This window comes from Coenobita brevimanus, chromosome 96 (genome assembly GCF_032717465.1).
Source record: "Coenobita brevimanus isolate Jiangsu-jjx chromosome 96, ASM3271746v2, whole genome shotgun sequence".
Taxonomy (NCBI): domain Eukaryota; kingdom Metazoa; phylum Arthropoda; class Malacostraca; order Decapoda; family Coenobitidae; genus Coenobita; species Coenobita brevimanus.
The window spans coordinates 3,947,606-3,958,477 of NC_137049.1; the positions used below are offsets into that span (position 1 = coordinate 3,947,606).

A 10,872-nucleotide genomic window follows, 5' to 3' on the forward strand; every position below is an offset into this window, starting at 1 on the left:
TTCCGTCCACCCTGCCTCAACCACTCTGCCTTCCTCTCCACCCACCCCATCCTCACCACTCTGCTTCCTCCTCCACCGAACCAATTCCCACCACCCTCCTTCAACCCTTCACCCAAGCACACCCCCATCACTCTCCCTTCTTTTCCTTTCAAACCCCACCCACTCCTTTATATCCCCGCCACATCATCATCACCTCCCGTTCACCTCAGCACCACTTTCCCATGACTACTTTCCTTTCCTCCCCATCTCCCCATACTGTCTCCCCATTATTACATCGTTGCTTCTCATTTTATCAGCAGCTTCTCTAGCAACAATTTACGCCAGTATTGTTGCACTCGCTCTTTTGAAATTGCTACAAAGTTATCAGTGAATCTGCTGCGAGTTAAAACATTAGTTCATATCCTTCTTCTTGTATGAGCATAAAGATGAGAAGACAAAGAATGTTCTACAGATCGACAGCCGGGAGTTCGCTGGCAAGACAAGTAAGCTTATTTCATATCACGGTGAAGAAACCTGGAAAAGAACAGGGACAAAATATAGAGCACTCATGGAGTGGACGTACTCAGTCATTGCTATGAAAGGTTAGGGAGGTAAAATTCATGCAGGTCGTGTTGAAAAGGTAGATAGGGCGAAGGATGGGAAGGTCTGGGTGGGTATGTTGTGGAAGTTACGTGGGATAAGTTAGGAGGGAAAAAATAGGAATGTATTTGTTTAGCAAAGATGGTTGGATTGGGTTAAGTAGGTTTTGAAGACGTGCAGGTAGGTTAAGTAGGTTTTGAAGACGTGCAGGTAAGGAAGGATTGGTTAAGTGGAGAGGGTGAAGTGGTGACAGGCCGGGTAGAAGCAGTAAAGGGTAATGATTCAGCAAAGAAAAGCAGACGGGGTAGTGGCGGGTGGTGAGGCAGAACTAACATCCTTAGCAGAGGAGCGTTCTAAGTTGGGTGGTGTGCACATGGCAAAGATATTACTGTATGTGTGAAAGTTTCATCCAAGAAGTCAAAAAATAATATTAAAATAAGAAGCGTCACTCTCATGAGGGCGACAAAGATTAATATGAAAGTTTATCCAGGAAAATGAAGAAGGATATAAAACAAAACACGCGCCACACTCATATATCTTGTGTCCCGCGACGTGAGGAGAACACTCTTTAGCAAGGGCTAGACGAAGTTTGTCATAATTCCCATAGTATTAAAAGCGCTTTTCTTAGTTGAAGGTAAATGACCTCTAATAAAATTAAAATAAGATGCGTATCACATGTATAAGACAGTTTTACCTCTCTACTCTCCCTCTCTCTGCCTATCTCAGTAATAATTGGTGTTGTTCCTAAGCGATTCACGAAACATATCTGGCATTATCAAATCCAGTAAAGTTCAATAGCTCATCAGTTATGTTACTTCCCCAAACATGTCAGTGTAAACTTAAGAAAACTATTAACTATGCAGCAAGAGATTATATTTTTCGAAGTTGTACCATCTTGTTTGTTTTTTGTTGACCTGTAAGGGTATGATATGAATGTCCAGCTTTCTGCTTTTACTTCTATATTGACAGACATCAATCAATATTGGAGTGTGTGGTGAAATGCTGAAGCATGGGGGAGAGATAGTAGTAGAATGGATGTGGAAAATGTTCAGATTGGCCTGGGAGGAAGGTAGAGTTCCGGAGGATTGGAAGTCAGGTATAATTATTCCCTTGTACAAAGGAAAAGGGGAAAAAGAAGTGTGTGGTAATCATAGGGGCATCTGTCTTCTTAGTATAATAGGAAAAGTATATGGTAGGATACTTAGTGACAGAGTTAGAGAAAGAACAGAGGAATTAGTTGGAGAAGAACAGGAAGGCTTTAGGAAGGGAAGAGGTTGTGTAGATCAGATATTCATTCTTTGATCTTTAGTGGAAAAGTTTCTAGAGAAGGGAAAGAAGTTGTATGCGGCTTTCATGGATTTGGAGAAAGCATATGACAGGGTGGATAGACAAGGATTGTGGAAAGTATTAAGAATATATGGAGTAGATGGGAAGTTGTTGAATGCTGTAAAGAGTATGTGTGATGGTGCTAAGGCTGCAGTGCGTGTGGATAGTGAACTGAGTGAATTTTTCTCTTTGAAGGTTGGGTTGAAACAGGGATGTGTCATGTCTTCATGGTTGTTCAATCTGTACATGGATGGGGTAATAAAAGAGGTACAAGGTAGGGCAGTGGATGTTGGAGTGGCCCTGGTGAGAGAGGGTAGTGTTTGGAAACTCCCTGTATTGTTGTTTGCAGATGATACTGTGTTGTTGAGTGAAGACGAAGGAGAGCTGCAACGCTTGGTGGATGAGTTTGGGAGTGTGTGTAAGAAACGGAATCTAAAGGTGAATGTAGGGAAGAGTAAAGTGATGGTCTTTGAGAGAGGTGAAGTCAGTGAATGTAGGGTGCAGCGAGGTTGGGTGATGAGGAATTGGAAAATGTGAGTACGTTTAAGTACTTGGGTAGTGTGATGAGTAAGGATGGAGGTTTGGAGGGTGAAGTGCTTGAAAGGGTCCAGCAGGGAAGAAAGGTTGCTGGTTCCTTGAAAGCAGTGATAAGAAGCAGAGAAGTCAGCATGGAAGTGAAAAAGTTACTATATGACAGTATTGTGATACCAACTCTAACGTATGGAAGTGAAGCTTGGATGTTGCTGGAAGGACACAAGTAAAGAGTGAGAGCAGTGGAAATGAGTTATTTAAGAATAACCTGTGGAGTCACATGGAGAGACAGGCTGACAAATGAGGATATAAAGGAGCGTTGTGATGTGGATGTGGATGTGATAGGAAGCGTTAGGAGGAACACACTGAGGTGGTTTGGCCATGTGGAGAGGATGGAAGGTGAAAGACTGACGAAGAGAGTGTATGTGAGTGAGGTGGAGGGGGGAAGAGGGAGGGAGAGGCCGAGGATGAGATGGAGGGATGAGGTGGTGAGGTATATGAAAGAGGGGTTTGTGAGTTGGGAGCGGGGCAGTGAAATGGTGGGATACAGGGCGACGTGGAGGCGATTTGTTTGTGGCCACCTCTAACGGGATTGAGGAGTCTGGCAATAGACAGATAGACAGATAGACAGACATCAAGTAGTTTCTTAACATGAGTGTCAGGAATTACCGATATTCTGAATTACTGATATACCTCGATGGGCCAAATTATATATACTGTACATGTATCATTCACCAGGTTATAAAAAGAATTCATTAAGCAGTTCAAGAAGAGCAGCATTACATTTTGTGCATCCCTGAGAAAAGCATCGTTAAAACCAAGGAACTTGCCATTTTCTGAAGATAAATAATTAAAATAGGGAAAGTGTAGAGTAAATGGACAGAAGGCAGGACAACAAAAGCCCGAGTCAGGATCGATGGCGACTGGAGTGGTCTGAGGTGAGTGGGTGGGTGGGTGGAGTGGTCTGGGTTGAGTGGGTGGTTGAGAGGAGTGGACAGGGGTGAGTTGGTGGGTGAGAGGAATGGTCTGAGGTGAGTGGGTGAGTGGGAGTAGTCAGAAGTGAGTGGGCGGGTAAGAGGAACGTTTTAAGGTGAGTGGGTGGGTGGAAGGAGTGGTTTAAGGTGAGTGGGTGGGTGGGAGTGGTCGAGGCGAGTTGAGAGGAGTGGTGTGCAATGAGTGGGTGAGTGAGGTGCTGGTGAGGGGCGGCCTTCCTCTCCACTGCTCAAACCTGCCCAGCCACTCCAGCCACAACATAACCCCGATGAGGCACTCTCTCCTCTATATAACCCGATATGCCCCTCTTGTTGCTATATAAGGTGGGTCTTATCACTCACCCTTCGTCAGTAGATTCAGGACGTGACACAGCCGACATGAAGCTCACAGTGAGTTCCTCAGGCGCTAATAGTTAAGAGCCTTTAGCAGCATGCCAAGGTTTTTATCATCCGTTCCTGTAATTTTTGCATGGAGGTTTTCAGGCTTCAGTTTCCCACAAGCAGTATTCAGAATTCATTACCTAAACTCAGCTTTCCAAAGTAAACGAGGAGGAGTGTTCCTGAGCAAATATTTTTTTATCTCAGAATTCATCTTAACACAGCTTTCCACATTTAATGAGGTGGGGGGTTTCAAAGCAATGCTGTTTGATCTCGTGAAGGATTTGAATAAGAGAGGAGAGGTAGCTACATGTTCAGTGTCCTTCCCAGCTACCTCAACTGTTCATTATGAGACATGATTCTGCTTGCAACATAAGTTCCGGACTCTCATATCACTAACCAAGTACAGTACAATTACCGAGTTCTTTCCAGCTTTCCAGCCATAACCGTTTTAATCTTCCCCTTATGACACGCACGGAAAATATGAGGCTTCTTCCCTCTTCCCTTTCACAGATCTTATTAAAATATGGAAACAGATACTTTTGATGAGATATTGCTCTTACTCTTTAGCAGGTGCAGATCAGACATTGTGGACAAAGTTTGTGAACTCCGAAAGTAAGTTTGAACCAAAATGTTTTAACACTGATGCACTTATAAATCACATGTAAAGATATAAGTAAGCCATCCTGTCAGCACAACCAGTACTGCGAGTGCAGTGACATTACTACCAGTGGAGGTGAGTGGTATGGCAGAGCATCATGGAGGGATATCTGTCACGGTCACTCTGAATGGTTGATGGGATTAGGTGTTTCATGATGGTGTAGGCAGATGTCATGAGGTGTTTAACTGCGATGATCATCTCCGAAACTTAAACCTTTTTTTATTTTATTTTTTTTCAGGTTATTTACCCAATATCCTGGGGGTAAATGGCCGCTGCTTCATCCAGGTTACTACAGTTACCTCCCCTACTTGTTACACTAACTACTCATCTTCCCTACCAAATCATAAATGATGAATTGACATTTTAGTCCAGTGGCGCCGGCTACCCGCATCAGGGGTCGAACCCTGGAGCTATCGGGCCGCAGTCTCGAGGCTAGAAATGCTAACCATTCGGCCACCGTTAAGTATTTGGCAATATCAGAAAATACAACCATTATGTTAATTGAAAAACAAGCTATAGTCAGATTTATGTTTTTAATATGATCAACCTGTATAAAACCAAAATTACCTCAAACTGTGTACCGTTATGGCGTCACATATTTTATGATTTGTGTTTTACCGTGCTGACCGCCTTTGTGCACGAGTCACTTATTAAGAGATACTTTCTTTTTTAATGAGGATATTTAGCTGTGTTCATTTTAATTATTGTTATGAATTCTGTATCCAGTCTCGTCTCTTCCAGTCTATTACTGTCGTATCACCAGTTTTGTCTCACTACCTTCACTCTGTCTCTTACTACGATCTAGAAAGAGGAGGGTTGGGTATTCAAATTCATCACCTCATCTCCCCAACTCTCTCATTTCATCTCTGTCATCTTTAATAAATATTTGTTTGCTCCACCACAACATACTCCATCACAGCTTACTGACCTACTTAATTATTTACTCCAACACAAGTTTCCTGAGATGAAAAAAAAAAAAAAGTTGCTTTCTTTTCTCTCTCAACCCCTCCCTGAGTTAGAATAAGCAGGTTAGAGTAAAAATAGAATGGTGAGGAGCTTAATTCACCCGCCTTGTTTTCTGTTTCTTTTCTGCATGAATTAGGAAGCTCTCGTCAGGTTAGAGTGAATGGGCTATTGTACAAGTAGTTAGGAATCTTTTGCCAGGTTCGAGTAAATGGACTGTCTTAGAAGGTGGCTGGTAAACAGCATTCCAGTAGAAACCCATGTGGCTGTATCTCGTGCTGAGGGGACGGCTCAGACGGAGAGTGTGGGCGTGGATGTGGCCGTGAGAGTAGGAAATGAATAAAGTAACGCAGGATAAGTACTAAAATACCAAAAGAGCCGTCCCTTGTGGAAGATGAAAAATCACCCAGAGGAGTGGAATCGGGACGTTATATGTGGTCCATCCTGTGCTGCTGCTAATATTTATCCGTGCTGCTACAGGTAGTGGCAGTGGTGGGATGCCTGGTGGTGCTGGCTGCCGCGCGCCCGGACACCATACTCAACTTTGATACCGACGACCAGCACCACGACCAGGACATGGATCACGACGACACTATCACCGGAACGTACAGGTCGCCATCACTATTCCTTTCACTTTTATTCACTCTCACTAAACAAGATGGTATTGCATAACCTAGCCGGCGGTAAACAGAAAAGGTTAATTGTTACATAGCCTGTTTTATTTATTTATCTATTTACTCATTTATTTACTTATTTTTACTGCTTGGACACCAAACGATGTACTTCATTATTACTGTTAATCTGTTTGGTTTAGATCAGCAAGTATTACGGTGTCTGTCAAGTTAACTGAGTGAGAAATTTATCAGACATTTAAGTTTTTGCTCCTTATTCAATTTCTTTAACGGGTAAAACGACTCTTCCAAGTAAACCTCTTGCTCATTATCTTAGCGATTAGTTGCAATGGGAATCATAAAATGTCCTCTGTATGTCTTGAATATCCAGCTGTTTCATTAAGTGCTGTCTGGCCGATAGCTACTTTCACATTACTTATTTCTAATTTTCAGCAGACCGTTTCCCTCTTTACTAAAAATATGTCGATGTCAGTAAGAGTGTATGGGTAGCTGAAGAAAATAATATGATTATTAGCAGTACAGTTAGTAGTCGACGGCATGCACTACACTGATATAGAAACCTTTTTATCTTAACCCCTTCAAACCGAGACTGTAATGCGTACTTTATTCTTTTCGCTACAGGACAGTTTTATTCAGCTTAAGAGAGACCCGATGTAGTGAAGGGATTAGTGAAAACTATGATTATCTCCACCAGTTAAAAAATTCTATACTAATGTGAATAAATTTGTCTGGAAATAGCAAAACAAAAATGAAATAAGCTAAGTCATGGGATTCAAGGATGCGACCGTACTAAAGCTTTTGTACTCTAACTTGGCCCAAAATTGCCAGCTCTTCCTCTTGAGCCATGGAAAGAGAGTAATACCAGAACATGATGCTAGTCTCCTGCTGAGCTACGAGGGGTGAAAATCTAGGCCAAGTTGAGGTGAAAAGACCATAGGTAATCAAGTGTTGGTGTGGCTAAGGTGCCGTTGTAACCCCACAGATGGAAGTCCCCCGAGGGCGTGGAGTACTTCGTCACGTACCAGGCGGATCTGGACGGCTTCCGCATCGTCGACTCCAACGCCGTGCCCACCTCCTCCGCCGGCGTGAGGGCTGACGGCAACCAGGGCGCCTTCCACCAGGACGAGGAGATTGAGTTGGAATTCGATCACCATGTATCCACGAACGCTGACGGTGTTCGGCAAGTGACGGTGTTCGTGGACTAATGGGTTGCATTCTAGGTGGTTTGGGATATTTCCTATTACATCTTCCGTAGCGAATGATTCTACATATTTCACCTCTATACCTTCATATATATATTACTAATGCAGTCTAAATCGATTTTTAAGCCATTTAAATAGCCATCAAACAATGTTTAGATGTAATATGCAAAATAAATCGCTTTGGAAGATGTGCTACGAAGCCCACAATGCCACTTACAATACAGGCCAAAAGCCTACGTCACTCAAAGAATCTATGGACCCAAACGATCTTGCAAATCACGGCTAAACGATCAAGCACGAATAATAGGTAACTTATCCTTTTTAACTCCTTCAGTACAATGACGTCATTACTGTACATCTTGTTGTAGTACTGTAGTACATTTTAGCTACTTCCAGACGGCATTCCTAAGCTGTACAACAGCGTCTGATACCTGCAGGGATAATAATAATAATAAAAATAATAGTAATAATAATAATAATAATAATAATAATAATAATAATAATTAATAAAAACGGTGATAATATATATATATATATATATATATATATATATATATATATATATATATATATATATATATATATATCACTGGATTAAATGTGTTAAGAAGTAAACAGCATAATTCACAGATTTAGAAAAAAAGAACGGAGAATCACAGGGAAGTCTGAATATTTAAAATATAGTATTGTTAATATGCTTTCAGCCCTGAACGTTAAGAATAATTATTCGCCAGTTATAGTTCCCTCTTTATACTGTTTGTCGGGCTGCTTCCCTCAACCTATGTGGTTTTATTGGGCACTGTTACTGCTTAAATATCTAAATTAACATTGAATATTCAGTATTAGAGCATCTGTTATTTATGTAGTTCTAAATTATTCCAAATAAATAAACACACTGGAAGTTTGTCTTTCATTTATCTTCTTATACTTTTATTTATTCATTTTACAATTATCCCTTCTAGCATTAAGGAGGAAAAAAATATGTTCTGTATGCTCAGTTCACTTTAACAAGGTGCAAAATTGACATCTCTCCATCATGAATATTAAGCAGTAGCAAGAGGTTAACTCTAGAATACGGTACCAGTCACGAAGAAGTGCAACGGAATGGATGTAGGGCCACAGCACTGTCTTATTCTGACACTGATCTACGGGAAATTGGCTGCGAAAAAGGACGAAAATCTCAGCCAAGAAAAAGTGATTGAATTATACTTAAAATGAAACGACGTGGGAGAGGGAGAGGAGCAATGTGATAATACAGCTGTTAGGGCTACTCGGTGGCTATGTCGGTTTAGTCCTGGCCCTATATTTGGAGGACGTTGTGACTGGTGGGTTCGAGTCCCATTGACTGCTATTGAAACTGTGTGGTGGACTTTTACAAGCTAACACCCTGTCCCCAACAATCAAATAACCAAACCTACACCATATTAGTGTCTTCGTCAACTGTCTTCTGTTTCACCGTCTGTGCATTGTGTCTGTCCTGTCCTCCTTTTAACGCCCTATGACTTTACCATTATACAGCCACACCAAATTGCCCCTCACGCAGGCCACAGTGACCTCTCACACCGGACCCTCAAGTTACATTCCCCTTCTAAACTCCACCTCGCTTGGAATGCCGCCCCTCTCTTCACTGTTACTTTGTTTCTTTTGCCTATCAGTCTCTCTCTCTCTCTCTCTCCCTTCCCACCCTTCTCCCCTTGTCTGTCTAAATAGACCTAAATGGACCTGAATTTGTCTTTATTAATAGACCTGGCTTGATATGGCTGAGCCTGACTGGATGTGGAGATGGAATGGATTTTATAATGCCCTAAAATTGAAACTGCTTGCAGAATGACCTGACAATTGAAATGGCTGTTGTTGATGTTGATCAACCTCAGTCTGTCTGGGCGAGCAGACCCATCAAACACAGGCAGGCAATCGCCTTCGCAGGGTCATCGTGTGCAGTGAACCGACATTCCCTTGCGGCTGAAATCTAAAAACTGTGAGGCGTAGAGCAACGCATGGATGTTTGGTTCCCTGATGGACGCCGCCCTTGCGTCACTTCACCCAGTTAGCAGTTAGCAGAGGCACCATGGCAGGCTTCACACCACCCCGTTATCTGGCTATATGGTTATCACCCAATCCTGTGTTGCAGGAAACCATTTGGACAGTCACTCATTGTAGAGCCAAATGAAGTGGAGAGAAGAGTAATAAAATATGAGAAGAAGGAAGGGGGAGTTAGGAAGAGAGGACAGATACACAGATGGAATGAAATAGGCAGCACTGCATCAAGTGAATGGATGATGGTCGCCACCCCCTACTACCTGGAAATGGATGTGAAACTCTAAGTACACCTGATGTAGCATTAATGAACCTGGAAGCCCATAAATTAACCTAACTGTCCTTGAATGTTTCTGAACTGACATGAAGTAATCTGACTGGGATGGACTTGATGTGAAAAACCTGAATTAAATGACCAAAACTGATCTACCAGGACCTAAATGGCACTGGGCTGATATTAACAGATTTAAACAAACCTAAATGCATTTCAGTGACTGAAATGAGTGTGAATTACCGTCACTGGGTTTAAACATGGCAAAAATTACTTACAAGAATGGAGTACAGTCATGTTCAGAAGCAGGGAGCATAGAAAGGAGAGACGATGGACGAGTCGGTAGAGAGGTGACCTGTAGTCCTAATGGACCCAGATTCAGATCATGCCAGGGACAGGGAACAGTTTAAGGATATGAATTTCATTAAAGCAGACTACTGATCTACCGAAACGTTTGCCGACATGTCGTAAAAACACTCCGGCCAGTATCAGTACACCAGTCTTCTATGAGACAGCCCAAGCATGTATTCATTATGGACTGTGAGTGTTAACGTCGAAGTGGTGGCATGTAGAGGTGTATAATATGTAGGAGGCGGTGGCTCAATTGGTAGAGAGTTGGCCTGCAGTCCTGATGGACCCGGGTTCAAATCCCGCTGGGGCAGGGAACAGTTTAAGGATTTGAATTTCATAAAATCAGATTTTACTGATCTACCAGAAGGCCCGCCGACATGTCGAAAAATACCCCCGCTAATACTAATGCACCAGTCCTGTATTAGACAGCCCTAACATGTATTCAATATGGACGGTGGGTGTTAGCGCCGAAGTGGTGACATGTAGAGGTGTGCGGTACGTAGGAGGACTACTGGGCCTTGAGAGCAGGCTGTGAAGCCTATGCCCAGAGTCTGACACACAAAAAAAAAAAAGAGAGAAAAAAAAAAGGACTACTGGTCCTCGGGAACGGACTGTAAAGCTTATGTCCAGAGTCATGTACACAGAAAAACAAATTTATTATATGCTGTAGTGTCCAGTGCTGGTGAAAGGTGAAACTGTTCCACATACTGTCTGCTGCACTGATCATCAATTCACCAGAGCAGTAAGGGAAATAGTTCCTCATCTCTTCAGCGGTGGACACTACAGAAATCAAATGGATAGATGTATACCCTCTCTTATAACGAGACAACCAATACCTAAAGTAACATGACTGAATCAAGAATAACATGACAGAACCGCACTGGATATGAAAGGCATTAATGAAGCTGAAGTTGCCCAAAATGGTTACTCGACAAAATTCCCCCTAATC

The 10,872-nt window shown here is 42.4% G+C and overlaps 1 protein-coding gene across 1 annotated transcript; it reads left to right on the top strand.

The window, feature by feature from the left end:
- Nucleotides 1-3,806: 3,806 nt before the first annotated feature.
- On the top strand, nucleotides 3,807-7,267 carry LOC145413397 (uncharacterized). Its single transcript, XM_080283085.1, has 3 exons — nucleotides 3,807-3,822; nucleotides 5,915-6,041; nucleotides 7,045-7,267. Exons 1-3 carry the CDS (start codon nucleotides 3,807-3,809, stop codon nucleotides 7,265-7,267), a joined length of 366 nt encoding a protein of 121 aa, XP_080139211.1.
- Nucleotides 7,268-10,872: the final 3,605 nt, after the last annotated feature.

Excerpts from the sequence above, each read along its gene's own strand:
- LOC145413397 (XM_080283085.1), top strand. Across the intron at positions 6,042-7,044 it reads ACTATCACCGGAACGTACAG|ATGGAAGTCCCCCGAGGGCG; the intron begins GTCGCCATCACT and ends GTAACCCCACAG.